Source organism: Manis pentadactyla, chromosome 2 (genome assembly GCF_030020395.1).
Source record: "Manis pentadactyla isolate mManPen7 chromosome 2, mManPen7.hap1, whole genome shotgun sequence".
Classification (NCBI taxonomy): Eukaryota; Metazoa; Chordata; class Mammalia; order Pholidota; family Manidae; genus Manis; species Manis pentadactyla.
In genome coordinates, this window is record NC_080020.1 from 61,579,511 (window position 1) to 61,604,160 (window position 24,650).

General features: G+C 32.5%; 1 protein-coding gene across 1 annotated transcript in view; it reads left to right on the forward strand.

Annotated features, from left to right (window-relative positions):
• Positions 1 to 24,650, forward strand: part of ST8SIA4 (ST8 alpha-N-acetyl-neuraminide alpha-2,8-sialyltransferase 4) — a 79,512-nt gene that overhangs the window by 7,661 nt on the left and 47,201 nt on the right. Inside the window, 1 exon segment of the mRNA XM_036925785.2 lies at positions 7,743 to 8,000. Coding sequence (XP_036781680.2) covers positions 7,743 to 8,000 — 258 coding nt within the window.

The following is a 24,650-nucleotide window of genomic DNA, read 5'->3' on the forward strand; positions in this document are numbered from 1 at the left end:
GCCGGGGAAATGCAGGAATGGTTAGACTTCTTCATTTTGAAGCTTTGAAAGTGACTGGAAAGGGAAACAGGAATCACACTGCTGCAAGTGGTGTGTGTTTTGTTGCTTTCCGTTTAGGAGGAACTTTTACATTTGTAGGCAAAGTACAAGAACAGAGAGCTGAGTAGAGTCTGACGACCAAGCTCATCAATTGTTGCCTTCTGGGAAGACTATGGTCAGCAAGCGAGATTTATTTCAACTGGATTTTTTTAAATGCCTTAAAGCCAATCTTAAAAATTAGGAGATTTCCCTTAAAAAGTACAGATTTTTCATATACTCATGAGATGAAAAATTTGATGATGCTGAATCTGTATTCCTCCTGAGACTAGTGGGCTAAATCCAACTGTAGTCATGAACTCTCCAGTTTGGCATTTTTACACTTGGAGCTTCTTCCTCTGTTCATCCTTAGCTAGTGCCATCCACTATCTCATACCCTTATGCCTACTTTTGAATTTAGAAACCCTGTAAGAGATGAGATAATTATGAGGAAAAGCTCCAGGATGTGGACTAGATGGGGTCATAAATACAGGTGTGGCTTTGTTTAGAACAGTTAGGATTAATATTTCTTGGAAATAGACCAGAAAGAGAGAAATCTGAGTTTTAAAAAAGGAGATATTTGATCTATAAAGATGTCTGGGAAAAGAGACTTTCAAATTTAATTATTTGGCAATCAGAGAGCCAATTAGATAAGGCTATAAAGATCAGGTGAAGAAAAGTAATGGAAGAAAGTAAAATAAGAAAATTATAATAATTTAATATATCTATACATGCTAAATAATATATCAAATAAAATAAATTCTAATAAGTAAATTAGATAAGTAATTGTCAATAACTTAATTAATAAACCTGGCCATGCCTTCCTAGTAGCTATAAAAAATGAATACAATATACATGTGCATGAGGCCACAGAGGAGGTATGATTTGCTGTTTTTAAGATATTCAAGCTAAGGGTATTAAATATAAATTGACCCAAGCAATTCATTATTGCAACTTTACAAATTAATGAGGGTTGCAATAATATCTTTGAGAATGATTTGTTTTCAATTATAAGAGATGATAACATGTATGAAATGTTAGTGATCTTATCATATGGGTCTCCTTAACAGATAAGGAGTAAAGCATAAAGCAGTGCACATATTGAATAATACATACAAAGTTGTCACTTCCTTACAAAGATATAATAATCTGTAAAGCCATTTTTGTACTACATGCAAACAGTTCATAAAAATTATAATTGCCTATAGCAGTAGTGACCAGTGAGTATTAATCAGTTTGACATAAAAAATTTAGAATATGAAAATGCCTGATTGTTAGCTTAGCTTTTGATTTTCTTAAGTCATACTGGAAACTAATCATAAAGCATTTTTGATTATTGTTTTTCTTGGTATCTTCCCCACATCTATAGCACTTATGAAGAACCATATTACTGTGTCTGTGAGTGGGTGTCAGCATATTTTACAAATGTTTTAAAAATTCTACTTTGAAGTTTTTGATTAAGAGATTTCAACTAATCATTTTCCAACTTCTATGATTGAACCATGCTTACAAATCTTTCTCATTTAAAAAAATCTCATTACACTTATAATTGTCTTGTGACATTCCTAATACATTATTTATCTTTTTGCATTAAATGGAAAGTCACTAAACATAAACTGTTTTTCCCTACATTTGTAAACATGATGTTCTTTCTTATTACTAATTTTTTTAGCCCTATATACACTCTTACTACTTTCGTACGCACAGCAAAAATTCATTCATATATATTCATCAAAAAACTGTACCTCTGGGGAGTTGTCTAAGAGAGATGGTTCTATGCATTAGTTCATTGTACTTTGAAGATTCATCAAGATTTAGGGGAATTTATGCATTCTACAGCTAACTTCACAGTTAAAATAATCAGCTTGGTTAAAGGGTTGATTTAATTGGTGGTAGTCTCTTCTTTATTATCATAAGCTAAGAAATGACACAAGATGCATCAGATGTTGAGAGTAATTCTGTGAACATGGACTGAGAGATTGTTTGCTCATATCCAACACTTGTGACTTGATTTTTTTCCCTTTGTTTCTTAATTTTTTCTCATCTTTTGTATGTTGATTAGAAACCTAAAGAATTAGAATGCTAAATATAAATGTTTAGAAATGTATGCACTTAGTTACTCATCTAGACAGCTTAAGCAGGTCATAATTAGAAAAAATACTTCCAACTCTTAATATCATCACATATCAAAGTTCTTAAACAGATAAGTCTTGAGGCATAACTAAACATAATTGCAAATTTATTTCTGCTTACCTGTCAAGAAGAATTTGCTGTTGCATGCATAGCTTTATTTTAGAAAAAGATCCACATATAATTCTACTTACTTGGTTCAGTAAGTTACCAGTAGAACACATCTTGGGTCACACAGCTTCAAGCAGCAGAGTCAAGCTTCAGAGCCAGGCTTGTGTGACTGTTAGAACCAGAGTTCTTATAATGAAACATATTTCATATTTTAATTCTAAAATATAGAAGACTGTATTTTAATTCTAAAAGTGCATACTATTAAAATGAATCTTAATAAAGTACACAATAATTTGGGGGGTTTTGCTCTAAAATATTAAAATATATTATTCATCTAGTATTGCCAAATGCTGGGCCAAATATCAAATGGCCATTGAGGTGTAAATTAAACTAAAAAGTCTTTGTTTTTTGAGTCAATTTTGCCTTTTCATTTGGTTTTGTTTAGGACTTTTCTTTTGATAGTAAACTCTTTCCTACCACAGCTAGGTCCTAACCTCTGAAGCCCTAACAGGCTAAAGGCTATGTTCATTCAGAGCTTTGAGGCACATTGCCTGGTGGAAATAATCTTTTGAGACAAAAAATTGTGTGTTCACTCTGCTTTTTATAGGCATAATAAAACATTTGGCATTTCTTAAACTTTTTTCTTTTTTTTTCAGTAAACCATGTCAGTGACAATTGAATTAATTTAGTGATTTTTGTCTGGAGTCAAAGTGCAAAAACTGATTTCTAATATATGATAACTTAATTTGCTTGTCAATTTGTGATGCATTCCAGCTGTAAGTTTTGTCTCACAATACTTGCTGATGGAGTCAACAGTGTCATTCGGAGTAAATTTTAGTTGTCACAGCACGTATGCTTGTTGACAAGAAACCTACAGTGGAAAAAGAGTGGCACCTGGTGATAGGTTAGCTATATTTAAACTTCAAGTGAAAACAATGTTTAGTAAATTAATTCTCTGGGACTCTGCAGCTGCTATTTTAAGTAATGGGTAATGTTGAAAGGGAAGTTCTAGTTGAAAATTCAGTTGAAAAGTTTCTGTATAGAATCTATTCCTGTCTAACAGTCTAAACCAACCTTTCAGTTTAAGCTAACATTGCCTAACAAAAAATAATCTTTATGACTAACTTCTTTCAATCTCACTGAAAGTGAAACATTTTCAGATTCTTTCAGTTATATTTATCATTGAAACAGTTTTTGAATTTAGGTGTTTACTATGTAACATGATTTCCAAAGAAACACTATGCTCACAAAATGACAGTTAAAGACCTATAAGGAATCTTCTGTTGCTGTTAAGTCACATACAGAAAACAACACTGTCTTTTCAATATCTTCTAATAACTTGACTGCATATTAGGAAAACTTGTACTGATACAGCCTGCATATTAAACATTAACTTTTGTTGATTCATGTTTTTTTAAAGCCCAGAAGTTAAATTGAGTTTTCCTTCTCTTTCTCTCTCATTCTGAAATAATTGTGTTTAATCTGTTCTTTTCATTCATATCAAGGATCTCAACAAAAGTATGTGTTCACTTTGATGATACTTAAAGTGTTGTTTCAGTGTAATGTAAGTACAATAGTTTTTCGCTCTTTCAATGACATTTAGTTAATAAGATTTAAATGTTAGTTTTCCTTTCCTTATTCTTCCCATAGATTTACAGTATGAACAACATCTAGACTTAGCAAATCCATAGAACTTCTTACAGTCCATTACACCTACAATCTAAAAAAATGCCTACAGCTTACAAGAAAAAAAAGAAAACTAAGCTTTCTTTACTATTTCCAAAAACATAATAAGCATTGCAGTCACATTGTTATTCACTCAAAGTAATTATTTTCAGTCTTTATTGCATCCTACACCAGGAATTTTCTCAGACATGAATTTCCATGCATAGATTTAAGCCCTAAAATAAGCACTAAAGTTCGGTTCATTATAAGAAAAAGAACATACTGGAGACATTAAAATTTTCTTCCCTTACCCCTTCCAGTTTTAAAAAGTAAATAACTATACTAATAATCATCCTGAGTTGTACTTAAGAAACTTAAATTTATATTTTGATTAATATATGTGATTTGGTATTTTTATTTTGTTTTGGAAAGCACTTTTACTACTTCAACAGCTTTCATTTAAAAAATAAACTGTTGAGCCCATAAAACAGCACTAGAAGAACATGCCCAGAGGTATCATCTGCACTTAATAATTATTTATCTCATTAATCATTCTTTTCTTTCAAGAGTTAGACAATATATCTTTCAAAACTTTGCTGAACTCATAGAGTTCACTTTTTTATATTCATTTTTCATAAGAGTGAATAAAGATACTCCTGGGGAAAATGGTAGTTCCTATGGCCAGGATCCTAACCTGACCCTAAACTACTTGATGATGTAATTGGTCTGCTGCTGGGCTACTGCTTCCACACTCATAGGCAATGAGCTATTATTGACTGAGTCACTATATAAAGAGCTCCACCCAGTGTGCTTTTATCCTGCTCTTTTACCTTTAAACCCTTTTACCCCAAGAACATTCAGTTCCATTGTCATTTCTTGGTCTCTCCAAATCCAGCGTGAACTTAGCTGGGGCTGAAACCCTCAGGTGAAACACTGTTATATGCAGGAATTTTGAAGACTTAGGCTTTCAAATGTTTTTGATGCTAACTTTCTATAATATAGCGAGGTGCTATTGGAAAGTCCCTCTTGCTATTAGCTGACAAGCATATAAGTATTAACTTTTTTCATGGGTAAAGAGATTTTTCCTTTAAGATTTCCAAACAAAAGAGTCTTTTTTCAAATCTGGACCTCTAGTCTATTCACTTCATGCTTGTAAACATGCCACCACTTGTAAGTTACATCTTTAAATGTATGTTTATATACATTTAAATTATGTTCAAAGGAAAATGATAATATCATCTAGTTTGGTGATTTGACCACATCTGCAGTCTTTATTTTAGAGCCAGCCTTGTTGTTTTCACAGGAAATGAAAATTTTTTGTTGAAATACAGATGTTAGACATTACTCAATTATTTTTCCCAAAGAAATAGATGGTAGTTAATAAGTATATACAATAGTTTCTATGGATTGCTGCTCTTTGTGAAGAATCATATGGGCTTAACATAGTGAAAAATTTCTCAGTTTCTACAGTTCATGTGCCCTATTGTGTCTGATTTCACTGGTAATTTTCTTCCAGTATAATCCATACTTTGTTAAAATAAACTGTTATGGTGTCTGACAGTGTTACTATGAACTTTTAAATTTCATTTGTAGGGTATTTATATAGTTTTCCTTAAAAATTCCACTCCTTATAAGCCTGCTATATGCAATATTTAAGAAAAGTATTTAAAAAAACATTTCCTTTTTTTCAGAGATAATGGGCATATCTGTCATTTATAAAATATGGCCAAATAAAGTTTTCAATCACTTAGTTTTCTAATTAAACCATGCATTAAGCTCGGACCTATACCTATTTAAAGCAAAAAATAAAAATAAAAACACAAAAGGAAAGATAAGAGTTATTTTCCTTTCTTCCTTGCTAGTTATGCTTCTCATAAGTGTGATTTGGGGAATTGCCCTTTTGATGGAGAGATAGGAGGAGGTAATATTTTGTCTTCAGTAATAAAATTTGTAAATTGTGATGAAGCTTAAACAATATATCACAGAGAAAAATATGTCTGTCATGTTTTAAGTGGTTACAATAATGGCATTGTTTTTAGCACTCTGAAAATAACAAGTTACAATACAGCACTTCAGTAAATAATGACCAACTTCCAACTAGAAGACAGCTTTTCCAGATTGCTTTTAGCTGGTATATGTTTTTAGCTTGATGATCAAACAATCCCAGACTTTTGTAGGCCAGATTCATGGATTCTTTGGCAATATAAGTTCCTCAAACACTTACTGGCCTCTGGGCTATTTCCTTGTAGTTAGAGCCTGATATAAATAACTCCACCCAAATATTTCTTCTAAACAAAGTTTTCCAGCCTTCTGAATCTCCTCTCATTATTGTGGTTTAACCCTAACGTCCCTTAATTTAATGGCAGCTATTTTTAAGTCATTTGAATCTATAGACTTAAATGGGAAGGCAATATCCCTCTTGCTGCTGGGATGTCTCTGATTTGCAGTTGTACCTCTTGCTAGTTGAGATATTAGAAATATTTGTGAGGTTCCAACTACTAGACTCATGCAGTTTAGATAACAGGCCATTAACAGAGACACTCTGTTCTGTCTCAGCTTGTAACTTGGTTATTTCCTGTCTCACTTTGCCTCTTTTAGTGCCTTGCTAAATAGAGCAACCAACATAAAATATACAAACACTTTTTAACCAATTCTCTAAAAGCAGCAGGCTTATCAGATACAGGGTATAATTCCCAATTTAGCGCATACAACAGCTTTTTCAGGTGCTTTACTATATCATGTCAAGGGTCACCAGCATTCCAGCCAGCTACCTCTATTTTCTCATTTTCCATCATCTAATTTATCATATGCATATATGTTTATGTAGCATCTTACATCTATTATCAGTTTCTTTATTAGGTGTGAGATAGGCTAAGCTCCATAAAAAAAAGAGACCTTAAAATACAGTGGATCAAACAAGCTGGAAATGTATTTCTTCTCTCTTTTACAGTCATGCACATGATCCACTTATATTCCATGTAAAAAAACTAACTCAATAATGAAACCCAGCTGTACTTGGAAATGTTCTAGCTGAGCATCCATGTATCCAAGTAACACATAGAAGATTCAAATACTAAAAGGAAGTAGGGAATACAGGACGTTAAGAAACAGCCATCTCTGCTGTGATTAGTCCAGTGCCCTATCTGTTCATCTTTTCCTTTAACATATGTACCCGTCTTCCTGGATTCTTGAGCTTAGGAGAGAACTACATACACACATAGTGCTATAGTTTTAACTGTTCTTCCAAAAATTTTCATACACACATGATTTGGATAAATGCATATATGTTTATTAGGAAGTTTAGTTTTTTAAATAAGGTTTCAATTTCAAGTTATTTCTATTCACCAAACAATTTCAAGTTATTTCTATTCACCTTAACTAGACATTAAATAAAATAGATAACTATAGAAAATTAAACCTACTAGAATATCTAGTTGTGCAAAATCAAGTCATAGTAATTCTATTTTATTTAATAAACTAATTTTTCTATATATTTTGATAGATGGGGGCTTTTGTTAATTCCACAAATAGGTGTATATACTACATCTATTTATAAAATCATTGAGACTATGTGCAAATGATTTTTTAAAATATATTCTATTTTCTATAGAATCTACTTAATAAATTGGCTTTATTACCACCTGACAATTTGATTAATAATTTACCAATTTACATTTCATCATATGTTACTTTGTATTGATATTATCACTTCTTGGATATGTTGTCACTGATGGAAAACTTTGCTTGTATTTCAAATACAGGAAGAACATTCTTCGTTTCCTAGACGCAGAACGGGATGTTTCAGTGGTTAAGAGCAGTTTTAAGCCTGGTGATGTCATTCACTATGTGCTGGACAGGCGCCGGACACTAAATATTTCTCAGGATCTGCATAGTCTACTACCTGAAGTTTCACCAATGAAAAATCGCAGATTTAAGACTTGTGCAGTTGTTGGAAATTCTGGTATTCTGCTAGACAGCGAATGTGGGAAGGAGATTGACAGTCACAATTTTGTAATAAGGTGAGCTTTCTTCTCTTTCTGAAGACTGTAGTTTCTTCAAAGACATTTTACTTAGGAGTAGAAAACTGACAGGCATGTTTAAATCTAATATTAATATTAAAGATTATTGAAAGTTCGAGCAAATATTTATATATGATATCTTTTTTTGGTGTAGTATCCAAATTCACATTTACCCTGAAATATAAAATCAAAATTATTCTCATTGAAAGAAAAGGTGGTCTTGTTGTAGCAATATGATTCACAACTAGCTTTTTTTTTGGCTAAATGGCAATTTTATTATGCTTAATACTCACACAGGAAAACCATTTTTCTTAATAGTTCTTTTTATAGTCATTAATTTAGTATTAAATTATTTATTCAATAATTATATTCATAATCCTCTATACTCAAATTATATTAGTTTGTTCATAAAGACTATGAACATTCCTATGCAATGATATAACAAATGTAGGTGAATATTACTTTTTAAATGACAATTATTTAACAGATTCTAGGAACATAACAAGTTTATATTTGATATCTTGGACTGATTTGCCTTTGTTACGCAATGCATGGTATTTGTATATGTTAGTATATTTTAGTTTTTTAGTATCTCACATAACTGAACATACTTGTTTGTTTTCATTGATGGTCAGCAGATATTTGATGATGCATGTGTTTGGTTAACTTGTTTAACTGATTGAAACATACAGTAGAAATGGGATTGTGATGACATCATAGATATTAGCAGTTTTTAATTCCTAATTCATACATTTGAGCAGGGGGTTTTTTGGCTTCTTTTAGTTCTTCAGAATAATTTGCTAAATGAATGAAACATGTATATTGAAATATGAACTAGTGTACTATAAAGATAAATAGGAAAGCACGTTGATTTGTCATGTTGACAAACCTGAAGTCTTGAAGATATGCTGGAGTCCAGCCTGTAGAAGTATAGATCTTGAAAACATCTTTTTGAAGTGTAAATATAGTCAATTATATAAGTATTAATCATAACTATATAACTTTTCCATAAAATAATAGGCATGAAAAAATCATAACGGAACACTATTGGGTGGATATAATTCATAACAATGAATATAACTACATCCATGTAACTACCTGATTATAAACTACATTCATTGTAATTGTCGGCATGTATAGCTTGTGTTCCCAGCTTGTTTGTTTCCCACTTTTCCTCTTCTATAGAAAGATTATTAAAGGAGAGATAAATTATTCTTTCTCTGCTACGATTGTTCAGTGACCCCTCCAAGATCAGATTCACCCAGGTATTCCACTTAAGTTGATGTCTAACTTTATAAAACAAAACATTATTTTTAGATAAAATCTTCATTCAATGTTAATTCAATTTTAGACTTCATTCACTTTTATTTTTTTGAAAGGGCTTTAAAGAAATAAAATGCTGTCTTCTTTGTTAAATGATGTACCAGAATGGATTATTAGTTGCAAATAGTAATCTATTGTTTCAGAAAGTTTTCTTACTAGGGAGGAGGACAAGAGGCATATAATGGTGTAGCATTATTGTCCTGTAAAGTGTAGTTTTAGAGGATGTTATTTTTAATACCCTTCACAAATATTTTGAAATAAGTCTGTGAAAAGTGCCCATGAGGTATGTGTTGTATGTTTGCACATATAATGCTAGCTATACACAAATACAATTATCATAGATGTCCTCTCCTGGGAGAGATATTCCCTCAGTGACTGTTTGATCATCAATTAATCAATTAAATGCTGGTTTCACTGGGATATTACACAAAATAGGAGCCCTATTCAATATCATTATATGATACTTAAAAAAAGGATTGTAAAATCAATTAAAGCCTAATTTTGACTCCCTAATGACTGACTGACTAAATATTGAATTGATTTGTAGGTTTCATATGAACATGTGCCTAAATAACAGAAAAGTAAATATAAAAATTAGTTCTATTTCTAATAAAATATGCCTAAGATCATAATTAATTTTTTGTAAGTGCAAACCTCGAGACCCCTAGTACATATTTCTTCAACTGCCATGTTGCCAAGGAAGATTCATAAAGGATGATAAAGTTCTTGTGATGCTAAAGATCTTGTCATATAGCTCCAGATGAGCAAATTTTAACTAGTTTAATGTGGTATTGACAGGTCAGTTATATACTTTTTCCCACCTTTTTGAGAAGAAAAGAAAATGGGGATATGAAAGGATATATTTTACTTTTCAAACTTTATTGAGATATAATAGACATATGACATTGTGTAAGTTTAAAGTGTACTACGTGTTGACTTGGTACATTTATATGTTGCAATATGATTACCACCATAGCATTAGCTAACCCCTCCATCACACAATTACCATTTCTTTTTCATGATGAGAATATTTAAAATGTACTCTCAGAAACTTTCACTTATATAACACAGTATTGTTGACTGTAATCTCCATGCTGTACATAGATACCAATAACACACTTACTTTCTAAGTGGAAGTTTGTATTCTTTGACCAGCATTTCCCCATTTCTGCTAAGTACCCAACCTCTGATAACCACTGCTCTGTTTCTACAAGTTTGACTTTTTAAAATTCTACATGTAAGTGGTATCATACCATATTTGTCTTTCTCTGCCTAACTTTTTTCAATTAGCATAGTGCCCTCAAGGTCCATTCATGTTGTCGCAAATGGCTGGAGAGAACATATCATTTTAATAATATTCACTTAGGCCTACTTTCTCAGATACAGGAGCTTTGATTTCTCTGGAATGTACGACCTTGAAACTGGAGGAAACTGTGACTTCCCTGTATGTGCTTCTGCATCCATTGAGTAGGCACAGGCCAGAATCTATGCAAAACAACATTCTGTGGGATCTATAATTTTGTCTCCAATATTCTCTTTTTCCTCTATGGGATAAATTCTTTTCTTCCAGTAACATCTATGTTTATGGTGTTTTTAAGTAAAATTAAGTGCAGTTTTAGGCCTAACAATAGCTTTGTTTTATTAATAAAAAGACATTCCAAATGTTTAGGTGGTTAATGTTACAATTTTAACATTAATTGTAATGATGTGTGTAAGGAGAAAGAATGAAAAAATATATTGTGAAACACTCCTTTGCACAGGTACTTAGAGGACCAATAAATTTAGAGGCCTCCACAAACAATTCCTTAAAGCCCTTCTCCCATCTAGGTGCCACATTGACTATAATTCTATCCATTGAAACACATTTGTTTACTATTATTCTTATAGTCATTTAAAATGAAAATAATTTGTTAAAAGATAAACATTATTTTTTCAAAGGTACTTATAGTTTACTACAGTAGTTTACACATATATAACAAACCTTTGTGAGTGTCAACCATGCTCCAGTCACAAGTGAGATGCACAATTATAGAAATGATTATCTTATATTCCTCCTTGAGGGAGCCTGGGCTGTGTGGGGTTAGGAATCATCACCAAAACAAAAAGTCTCTGAAGACACATGATAAATTTGAAATACCTGTCTATGGCGAGCTCTATAATTTCACTTTATGCAAAAGTATTTACAAAATATTTGAAAGAGAGACTAAGATATGCTTACAGTACTGAATGAGACTGTTCAAACTCAGAACTTTACCTGAAGTTTTTGAAATATTCCAGAATATGTCTATATAGATAATTAATCTTTACATATCACACACAGTGCATTTTTAAATATCATGGAGCACTGTAAGTGACAATAAGTGTCATATATTATGCCATGAACTGGCCGACAACCTGCCATACACTAACCAGAACACAGCAAACAGCTTGCACTGTATAGAATTAGCTAAACCACTAATAGATGCAGTCACCTTTACAAGGTGTGGAAGAATATTCAACTCAGTCTAAAGAGCATGGTGATTTCTACTATAGCTGTACTGTAAGATAATTGAACCGACCCACTTTTATATTCTACAATTTATGGGATATTCTAAATAGTACCATCTCTGAGCCAAATTTAACCTCAATAACTCTTCTAAATGACACATTTTAAAGTTCATCACTTAACACAGAAGTTTGATCACTAATTACACAACACTGTAAGCACTTGGGAAATTGTCCTATGATACTAATTTCCATCTGTTATATTTGGATGGCCTCACGTATGCTAACTATTGAAGAGGGAGGGAGGGAACCAGTTGTGAGGTGGCAGAGAGAGAGAAAAAGGGAGAATGAATGCACAGGAATAGAGTCCAAGTAGAGCTCAGAATGGGTGATATTGGATGAAGTTGTATACCTTTCTATACTTTAGTTTTCTAATTTAGAAACTGGAGGTTATTGTATAAACTATTTCTAACTAGAGTGTTACAACTTATCTACTCACATAGTCCACAGGTAGTAGAATTGTCTCTACAAAATCTCCCTCAAAGTTTACCCCATCTATACTTACTTATCTAAAAGTTTGCTATAAAATTTCAAGAATTTAGGATCAGAGGACAAAATATATCATTTATATATCACCACAGGCAAAGTAGAATAGGTTTACAAAACTACCTTCCTGAAATCTGTTTAAAATAGTTTTTGAATCCTTTCTCTTTTAAAATTTTTACTTTGTAGTTGTGAAATTATTGTAACAGTGTGTATCTTAAAGAACACAATTATTTAGTGGTGAAAATTGTTTTGGAATTTGCAAAACAATATGTAAAGTGCTTTCAAATTTTTCTGCAGTTATTCTTCAAGTTTTTCAGATAATTTGCTCATATATTTATGTACAACAAAGTACATTCTAATATTTTTACTGTCTATACTCAATAATTTCATAACCCCAACAATAGTGGTTTCTAATGAGGAAACTTGTCTTGGGTTTTGCAAAACAATATGTGAAGTGCTTTCAAATTTCCCTGCAGTTATTCTTCAAGTTTTTCAGATAATTTGCTCCTATATTTATTTACAACAAAGTACATTCTAATATTTGTACTGTCTGTACTCAAGAATTTCATAACCACAACAGTATTGGTTTTCTAATCAGAACTAAAAATGTTCAGATATTTCCTAATATTGATGTTGTGAGGTGATAGAGAGAAAACCTCATTCCACCTTCCCTTTTCTTCTCTTCCGTACATTGGTGTGGAAAAGTGATGGTGCATTCTTTCCATTTTCCAGGCTATCTGGAGATTGCAGGAAATGTCAGACTGCCTATCAGTGCTGAAGTGAGACTGTAAGCAGTCAGATAACAAGTACACCTGGCCCCACACTGTACTGTCTTTGACTTTATGTAGAGGACCCTGGGGAAGAGATTACTTAATCATTGCAATTGGCAATTGGTAATTTTTGGCTATCAACTGCCACTCTTTACTGTGCTCAAACAGAGACTAAAAGTAGTGAGCATGCCTTGAGTGTTTCAGACATGCTTAAGAGCTAAACAGCACTTTCTTTTTTCTGCTCTAGTAGCTGGAAGTTCAAATCAAATTTTGTTTACTCCTTTTTTTGTACCTTCCTTTTCTCCATTCTATGTTGTCCCCATCTTTCCATTGCCCTAGGCCACTTTCTTCTCTTTGCTTCTTTTTTCCTTTGTTAACCAACTTCTTCACTTCCTGCCATTCTTGACCAAGTCCCTCCAATTTCCTCTTGGTTCATATCTCTTTTTCCTAAAAGCAATGCGATCAATTAAAATACCATTTAAATATATACATATTCATATAAGTAAATCCTTGCCACTCAAATGGTGCTTTTGAACTGGCGATATTGGCATCACCTAGAAGCTTGTTAGAAATACAGAATCTCAGAACTTGCACCAGACCTGCTGCTTCAGAATGTGCATTTGAGTACAAGTGCTCAGGTGATTCTCATGTGCATTAAGGTCTGAGATGTGCTGGACATCTCAATATGCCTAGACAACATTCTCTAGACAAGTTGGAACTCCCCAAATATATCTGACTTATTTAGCCTGTATCTTCAGGATCTAGCATGAAAATTGATACATTGAGGTTTATGCTGTGTATTTATTGAATGAGGAGGTTAATGTAGGATTTGAGAAAGATTTGGTTAGCGTTCATGTATTGTTTTTTTAGAATTTATACAATAGTGAATTCCAATTTAATATGTAAGAAGAGTCATATATAAGTAAAGGTCATTAAAACCTTCATAATTAAAAAGAAAATGCAGAAGTAAGAAAAGTAGCATAATGAAATGTCCTACATATTGGGGATCAGAAAAGTTGGGTTCCTGAAAATTACTAGAACATAATATTGGACAAATATTTAAAAATTTTAACATCAGTATTTCCATTGCCCAGTGATATTAGTATTAATAATAGGCCTATCATTTAAAAGGGATTTTTTTAAGTATCAGATGGGAATACAGTAAAGAAGTGCATAAACTGTAAAGCCAAACTAACAATGAATGATACTAAAGCACATCTTTTTTGAGTTAAATGTTGTAGTTGAAAATTAATCACTGCATCTCCTGAGAGCCACAGCCATTGACTAGAAATGCAAATTCTCAGTGTCAGATATAAACAAAAAGACAAACATTCCCATAAATTTATCAAATTTGTGTATATATGACACTGAATAATATATTAGATAATATGAAATACAACAACACAGGAACACTGCTCAGATAGGAGTGCCTATAAAATGTGAGAACATAAAAGTATAAATAATTGTAGTGAAGGTATACGTTTCCTAAGGAAACTAAAGTAATAAAATAAAAGTGTTTTTCTTTCAATGATCTAGCTTCCTAAGAGAACAGATGATATGTTTCAAAAATAAAAAAATGGGGGAATTGACTTTATTTGACTGACACAATGCAGTTTTATAACTCAATTTTTTGTTCTCCACCAGTGGATAATTTATGACAAACTTTAAATCATCTTCTTGACCTTCTGTGAATGCTAACTCTTTTATAGCAAAACAAACTCTTTTGTTGGAGAAAAATATGTCTACTTTCCTACGTGCCCACACAAGTGGCCTTAATTCTTTCCCTTCCACTCTCACAAAGACTATGTTTGTCCTTAACTCAAGTATTTTAACTGCAAACAACTAAATTTCTGGTAGGGAACCAGTCCAGAGCATTAGAAAGATGTTGAAAATTTTTATTGATTAAGGTAACCACTTCATATTTTAAGGATAGCTACATTACCTCTGTGATATTTGATACACATATTTTCTATCTTAATTTTACTTAATATTTTATTCATATTTTTGATCTGTGGAATTTTATAGTTTTTATAAAAGTAGTTATCTCTGGATTTATTTTATCAAGTACTTATTGTGTGCTAAAAGCATATGAAAATATTTTAAACACAGATAAGCGAGCAGGAGAATCAAGACCTTTTCTCTCAAGGGAGCTATTTGATCATCTCAATCAAATAAGATAAATCCTTAAATCAGGTAGATCTGATTTCAAGTTCCAGCTTTTTCATTTAACACATATATTCAATCTTAAGTGATTTATTTACTTCTCTAAGCCCCAGTTTCTTTACATTTAATATGAAATGCAAAGTATTTTCTATTTTTTGTGGGTATAGAAATTAAATGAGATAATGTGTGTGCAAGTGTCTAGTATAAACCAAGTACCAATTAGTTATTCAATAAATAAAAATCTTTCTTCTTTTTGATGATTTAGGATTAGAGTATTTGTGGTATATTCATGTGTGAAAATTATATCTGTGACCTAGGTACACAGAAGATGTAAATATTTGCATTTAAATGCCATTGTTGCTAAGTAGTATGTATTCTACCATGAAGTGTAATTGAAATAATATTCCTCTGAGAGTCCAAAAACTTGGATCCTCCTGCTGGCATGGCTGCTAAATATAGCTGTGTGACTTTAAACAAGTAATATAAATCACTTCAAGTTTCACTTTCCTGATAAGCAAATGATGCAGTTGAATCAGATAGACCTGTTAATTCCTTTCTGGTTCTGAAATGCTGTGACTCTATTTTCTTGTGATCCAGTAGACACCTTTGGAAAAGGTGCTGTCAATTTGCATTGTTGTTTGAATGTTTTTTTCCTTCTGGTTGCCATGTTTTGTGAATAAATTTCCTTCTCATCAGTCAACTTATGGATATAACTTTCCACCTAATACTACATCCTCTAATCTGACTTTTTGTTTCCTTGGCCCAGGAATGTTGCCTTTGCTCCTGATGTATGCAAACAGATATTAAGGCTTAAAATTAGGAGAAGAGTACCACTTCTTAGCAAAAAAAAAAAAAGAGATAATTTTTAATGATGCATACAGATTATTGTAAATGTAATGTCAGGGCCTTGGGAAGTCAGTATTTACAAAATATATAAAAAAGAACCAGTAAATACAAGTAACATCAAAAGGGAGATAAGTTGTTTTACATCAACATTGTTTAGTATAGTTTTTGGAAAGGACCCTGACATTTTGCTGGGAGATAAAACCTTCCACTTTCCAAATCTACTTCACTGGCAACCACCAGAATTCTTGGAACCACCAAATGCCAACTCTGCAATATATTACTTGACTTACACTTTACTGGAAACTTTAAGAATACTGTATTCAATATGGTATCAAATGTTAATAGTGATTACCTTTTAGAGGGACACTTACAGTGTTCTATGTTTGAGAATTAGCTTCACTTCTGTTTTTGGTTGTGATTGTTAGTGAGTATATGTGTGTGTGTGTGTGTGTGTGTGTGTGTCCTCATGCAGTGAACGCAAATACTGCTTATAAATTGAGAATAGTAACAACTTTAACTTTAAAAATTATGTTGAAAGTCTAGAACACAGATGGAAAGGGTGATATACTGGGAGTTAGGAGAGTTGGGCTCGTGTTTTCAGCTCTAACACTACCTGAATGATTTTAAACATGAAATATAGTTTGATTTTAAACAAACACATAATTCAATTTATAGTTTTGTAGTCTGCAGTTTTGAGTATTCTCTCATTGGTGTCAAGTTTTTTGTTTGTGTGTGTGAGAGAAAAACAGTATATGACACTATGTGAGAGAAAGGAATATGTATTTTGAATAATCAAAATAATTTGACACTACAGTATTGCACAATAAAGTTTGAATTTGTAGTGTTTCTGATTCAAAATTGGGTTCAGATTCAAGCTCTGAAAATTTGTAAACTAAACTCCTTTTTTCCTCATTTTACAATATGATTACTGACACTCAATTAAATGTATATTCTTTAAAGGTTGAGTAAGTAAGGTACATATAGTATCTGGAATAAGGTAGTAAATGATAGCTTTTATTATGTTTAGTGAATTATGTAAATGATTAGACTGAACAACACAGTCTTGAGTCAAAATCATGGTGATCTTATAAAGAATCGAGAGCAATTTTTTTCTACTTGAGTCATGAATTTTTTAGGAAAGAAGTTCAAAATTAGAATCCCATAGTTATTCTTTGAGTACTTTTAAATATAAAAGTATAACTTTTAGCATAAATGCATGGCTGCCACTTATGATTATTAAAAAGTGTTAAAAAACATTTACTTGAAATTAAAAAATGGAAGCAGTAGTTCCATTAATTTCTTGTCACATTAATTCAACATGTATCTCTTCCTTCAACAAATAATTATCTGGCAGCCGCTAGGTGCCAGGTTCTCATGGGCTTCAGTAGGTATTAGGGACATAAAGATAAATTACATGAACTACCTGCTTGGAGTTTGCAGTCTGATGGAGGAGACACACATGTAGAGAGGAATAACCAAATGGTACAGTAACAGTAATAATAGAACTAGGAACAAAGCATTGCTGACAGACAGAAGGAATTCATTATAAAAATGAATGAAACTAAGTTTTAAGACAGTTCAACTTGGGACAGGAAAAATAATTCCCTTTCCAGGAATGGCATAGTTTTGTGGATATTCATGCCCTATTAGTGCACATCATCCTATCAAAGTATTGTGTAGATGTGTACTTCATGATTATTAGTCCAATGATTGAGATCACTCATAATAATCCTATTCAGTTTTTAACATTTGTTTACACATGCCTTGACCTGAGCTGTAATTTTGCAGATTCTCCAGGCATGTTCTATATGTAATTTAAGAAAACTATTACTATTTGGAATGCTTAATTTAGTGCCTTTTATGTTAAAGATATTTCTGTTTATTATTGAATTATCTGGTGAGACGATTTCTAAATATTGGGCAACTTTAATGTATAATAGCCTTTTAAGCATATCTCAGTAGTTTTTGTGATGTTCAACAAAAAGCAGAACAGCATTTTGTTTAGGGAGAACTGGGAGTTTCATTTTTACAAACCACAAACTGAAGCTACTATACTTGAATAAAATAAAGGGGGAGGGATCTTGGCAATTGGAAGAATGTTAAACATTGTAGTTTCTTTTTTTCCACTCATTGTCCCTATGTACCAATTCTCCTTATGAATAAACTTTAACTTAGGGATGTTTAAAAAAAAGTCAGAGTGAAAAAATACTAAGCCTTTAGAACCTCTCTACTTTCCTAACTTGTTTTCAGTGATGATGGCTCTGCTTGCAGAAAACACTAGTTACCTAAAATAGGTACATCAGTGAAACAGATCATATTGCTTATTTTAGTTTAAATAATTCCAACTTAAGAGGATTATTTATTTTTCAATTTTGGTCTATTTTAGCATGGCTTAACGAGACACATTTTAATGATTGCAGTTAAAATACAGTTTTCAGCTTAACATATTTATTAGTACTTTTTGTTTTTTTCAGCTCACTTCTCAAAGCACATACTTTCAAATGGGACATCTTTAACATGTTTATCAGAACTAACACATTAAAAATAAAAATGGATATGATTATACAGAGAATCAGAAGATTTAGTGCAGAGCTCACAATCTGACAGCCTGGTAGATTCGTGTTCTTTGGCATTTTTCATCACCAGCCCAGGAGATGCTGTCTCCTTTAAATGGGGAAATATCTCAGCAAAATTACCTATTTTTCAAAGTTACGTTAACCTCTGTCCCATGGCCTGTGTGTTTTCAGGACCTGGTGTAAAGCATCAGTGCTGCTGCCAGAAAACTGAGATCAAATACCAGGGTAAATAGATTCTCAATTCATATACACAGAATGCACAGAGCCCTGTTCATTTTATTATGGTTAGCTCTACTAATGTCATTAAAGATATTAACCCTATACAAGCAACTAATATGATAGAGTTTCATACATGGCAGGATACACATATAAGTAAGTGTTTTGGAACAGTGCAGTGCAAGGGATTAGTTCTGTCAAATAAATTACATCGCAGAGCATTGGAATGGATATTAATCTTTGAGTTTTTTTTTTAATTATGATTTTTTTCAGCGGTGTCTTGGAGAATGAAGTCATTTCAGCAGAGACATCATCAAAACTAAAGGAACACAGCCAAAAAAGTACATCGAATAGTCTGATACTATTCAGATCTAAGGCAGTGGGCACATAGAAAATTCTGGAAAGGGTACAGACAAGCCCATCACTTACGAAAGCCCAGGACTGTTATCACTGACAAATTTTGTTGAGGATGGTAACATGATAAAACTTTAATATGATAATATCATCCTTGAAACAGAGAGTGATAGAGTTGGAGTGCTTGTGTTAAATAACTGGTGAAGGCAATATTTTAAAATTCTGTTTAAGACACATAATAAGAAATACAACTCACATCATGGTATACCCCCACTATTGCTTCCACTGCTACTATTATTACACATACATACACACATACACACAAATCTGAAAAAAATTTTAAAATTATGTGCAAAGAGCCCTGTCAGTTTGTATTATAACCCATTATGTTCTTTTTCATTCTTGAAAAATTGCTGATTAATAACCCCAAATATAATCCATCACCCACCAATGGGTCTTGCTAATAGTTTGAAAAATACTTAGGAAATTATTGCAACGATAGTTCAAAGAAACTTGGTGATTCCTAATGTTGTCATCTTCTCGCATCCAAGACCCCACCTCTGGTGAGGAGTGTTTATAGGCGAGTGAGGAAGGAGGAAGGCTCCACCTTAGCGGAGGAGTCCTTCAGAACAGACATGCGAATCAGTGCAATCAATGAGGTGAGAAAAGCCGCAGCTTTATCACATTCACATGCAACTGGACTTTCCCAAGTTCTCTAAGCTTGTTCTGTGGTCCAGTCCTGCCTTTTCATTCACAGAGATTGTGATGTACAATGTTTAAGAACTTAACACCTGCCTCTACTACTTACAAGCTATGTAAATGTGTACAACTCACCATGACTTAGTTTCTTCATCAGTGGGGAAGCATGATGATAGTGCCTGTCTCATGGGATTATTATGAGAAGTACATTTGTCACTACATGCAAGCCAATAAAAGCTTATAGCATATAGTAAGTGCTGAATAAAACCTAGTTATTCTCCTTCCTATTATTGTTTTAAAAGATCTTCACTACCTTACAGATGAACTATTTTAAATTCCAAATTGTAGGACCTTATTCTAATTTCTCCTGAGCAGTTGTATCACAGTCATCTTCTACAGTACATTTGACAATGTCTGTGGACTTCTCAAGTTTTCACACTGCCTGTGGAGTCAGACTTGTTTTGTCTAATATTCAAGATGTTTGCTACCAACCATTGACTCAACCAACCATTCAAGCCCCAGTTTGTTTTGCAGATGGGGAGTAAGCTAAATTCCAGACAAAATGGTATATTATATGTGATATAAATAAATCTTGTTTGCCCCACACTGTTGCTCAGTAAGTTCTTCCAGTCTGACATGCTTTTTAATTTGCCTGCATGCATTTCTTTTGCTTCTTACAATAGGTTGTAAAATGGAAGAACATGTAAAAAAGATTAGCATGAGATATTTATTACCAACTTTACACAATTCTGAGAGGAAATTCAGATATTTTGTTTCATACAACTTTCTCAATAGCATTCCAGTCAGCATTAACAGCCTAATTTATAGAAAAAATTGAATCTTAGGGAGATTAAGTAATTTACCTGAGGTCACACAGATTGGGATGCAAACGCCAGTGCCCATATAGCTACTTGAAAGGGTGACTGAGAGCAGAGACTAAGCTGAGTGCTTTTTATTTCTTAAAGTTTAAGTCAAAGTTGGATATATATTAGGTGCATATTTCACATTTCAGTTTATTGTAAATGCTATATCCATTTGCTGGCATACCTTTCTCCATACCTCCAAAAACCTAAGTTATTAATATCTGTGCAGTTGTACAAAGTTTGCCCAATGACTCCATTTTTGTTGGGCTGAAGTATAGGAGTGACAAAGTCTAACATATTTCTCAGTATTCAGATCTTTGCCTTCCTGAATGAGTTTGATTTTTTTTTTCATTCTGTGATTTCCCTAGAAAGAATATGACACTATTCTTTCCACCCTTGCCAGTAATGTAAACAAATCTGGGTCTGTGAAAAAATTTTCTCTTCTGTTTAGTCACTTAGTTATTTTCATGATATGTGTCATTTGTATTTATTTCTGTTAACTTGAAGATTTTTATTAGTTATCAGCAAGCATAAAATGTGATATGTGTGTGTATGTGTGTTTGTGTCCATCTACCATACTGAAAATGTAGATTTTGAACATATTTCCTCTCTATTTCTTACACTCAATTTACTACATAATGGTATACCACATCTGAATCAACTATTAATCCTATATTTCATATTTCAAAAAGTCACATTGATTAGATATTTAATCTTTTTGCCTGCATTTTGAGAATGCTTTCCTCCAAGAAATCTGAGGTGTGAATATTAATTTTGTTTTAGGTACTTTAAACTCTTTGTTTAATAATTGCTCAAGATTTGGGGAATATAATGGCTGAGTGGCCTTGTATAATATGCTTCAATTCTGGGAGTCTGAGACTAGATGTTGAGAGGCAATCATATTTAGTGTGAATTCACAGAAGAAATTTCAGAAGCACAAGTAGATTTAGCTGCATTGCTGTAGGTTTTTAATCAATGATGGAAAATAAACACAAATAAATTCAAAACTGTGCAGCTTAGAGTGAACAGGGAGTTTGTCCAACATACCTAATTAAGTGTATATGTTTTCATGTTCTTGATATGTCAAAAATAATTGGACAGCACAAAAGATTTTAATTTGGCTAAAGAAATAGAGCTTGAGCATACTGAATATTCTTATGCCCTTAGTAGTTTTAACTCACAGAACTCCATCATTAAAAAATTGCCCACTCTTTATTTTTGTGACATTAACAATAACATGAAATGTGTTACTTCATGAATGCTTGTTACACAATCTTGCTACTTTTGGATATTATAATCCCTAACAAGAGTTAAAAAGGAAGATGAAGAATGTGTGCTTGCAAATCTATTCACAATCTCACTCTATCAGCAGTATTGCTCCTAGTAATTCTGTGAAGTTCAAAAGTCTACTGAATTGCTGGAGTGCAACACAGCTGGTTGGTTATTTTGAGTTTCTTAATGCTTGTTCTGATTATGTGGCATTCAGCTAATTATATGACTAAATATCTGTCTTAACCACAGAGTAATCTACTGACCACTTATAGACATGATGTTAATCTTTCCTTCCAGTGAAAAATGAGACATAGTCAGTCCAAGGGAAATGAACAAGCTGAATTCCTAGAGCCAATATTAGCTTATATTACATATGTCCTTCTCTCATGTTGTTTTAATTACCTCTATTGCCATCCCTCACAAAGCCTGGTTGGTCTATACTTAGGTAACAAAAACTACAATAAAGTTCATGTGGATTGACTACTCTTTGATCTCTTTGTCTTCTTTAAGTCAGCACCATAGTCATTTAACATTCTTGATTGCATCAAATACTTTGGTTTGTCCCCTAGATCAACCCTATTCTCCAGAAATATTCTGCCTCCAAAGTGGAAAGTACCTGTCTTTCAACACCCAACTTTACTGATGAATATCTTATTAGCTTTTAAAATATGTGGCCAGACAATCACGTTTAAGAAACATACTGAGTCAATCCTGAAAGAGTGGGTGCTGCCAAACATGGGATGACTTTTAAATATGTGATAAGAAAAACTAATGAAAAGAGTTAACTAAGGAATTTTTTTCCTGAAAAGATAATGCAGTAGGTTATTATTTTTGTTCTCTTTAACTGGGTTGGCTCTGGTTATTTTTACAGCTATAGAGAAAATGAAGTATAAATATTGTTTTTCTATGGTGTATATCCTCTGAAAAGAATTGCTAAAAAATTGTTATGGCAGAGAGATATGTCTGAAGCCATCTCCCCTGACAGGAGCATGTTAACTATAATGTTAACAAGTGTTGTCTATTCCTTTTACCTGAGGAAGAAGAATCAGAATACATTTTCACCACAGTGTCCAAATTCATCTTATAATCAGCTTGGTTAGAATTTTAGACTATTTTTAAAGCTGATGTGAGTGCACTTTAGGATTTTAAACATTATGGTGTCTTGATCTTTCATGAGTTCCACCATAAGAAGTTTAGTTTGGCTTCTGTTCACATGTAGCTGTTATTTTTCAGTGCAGTTCCATTCATAATATTCTCACTGTGATGGGAATAAATAATATTTTATCTCAAATACTGCATGAATAATAAAGACAAATAAATATTCTAGCATATAATAAAGTGGGTGGGTATGATTAAAGATATAACTTGAAGATATTTTTTATTTCTAAATAATAAGTTCTTTTTTGTTTGTTTTCTCTCAGTAACTCATTCTAGATAACACAGACTTTGCTTAACTGTGTGAGATGTTTGTTGTGGTAGCTAAATGTGTCAGAGATCTAGAAAGTAATAAGATGTAATTAAGAGAGATATGGAAGGATATACAAGCCATATTTTAACAGCAGGGCACAGACTTTATTTTTTAATTAAATTTAACTTGTTTGAGAGCTTAATTAAATGTGATAAAATGCACAAGGAAGAAAAATGTGAGAAACTTTCATGTCATCAAACCTGTAAAAATGCAGAAAGAGGAAATCAGTTTTCCCCCCCTTCCATTGAAAGGTGATATAAGGAAAGAAAAAAGAAAAGAAGGAATTGTGTGTGTGTGTGTGTGTTTTCATGAAGATGTAGATGAAATAGATTAGAATGATTTTTTCCAAATTAGAAAATTCTTGCTTTCTAAAAATCTAATTTTTCACTTATCAATGTATTAAAACTTGCCTTTTTTTAGCAAATTAAAAAAAAATGTAAATTGTTTTTTAAGTTGAGTACCTAAAGATCTATGTAACAGAATCAAAGAAGCATTCACAAATTGAAGTCAAAATTCAAGGTGCTTGTCATAACTTCTGTGTAATAAAAGATTATAGGAATAAAATCATGCCCAGGCACTGTGTAAGGCCCTGGAGCTCCAGTGGAGAGGAAAAGACAACAAATTCCGTCCCTCTTCCTCAGAGAACACATGATCTGTTAGCAGGGAAAACAGGCATTTTTTAAGGTGTCCTCAAAAGGAATAGAAAGATATTTGGTCCTACAAGGGCTTTTCTGCATTATTTAACATCTCAGAAAAGTCATATAAAAAGTGATCATTCCATTTTTCTTGCTTTTCTTTCCCATTTAAGCTTATAGAAGATAATTACAAATGTATTTTTGGAAAATGCTCTAAGGAATTATACTTTTCCCTAAACTTCAGGGAACAGAAAGTCATATTCTACTTACTAATGTTTATAAAATTGTTGAAATGACTTAAACTTCACAAGTAGTGTATGTTGGAATATCAGGTCTAAGCTCTTTTACTTCCTTGTAGAATAGCATGTTGTTTAGAAAGCCTACTGCATGACAACAGAGCCCTTGCAAATTTACCATCATGAATTCATCTATTAA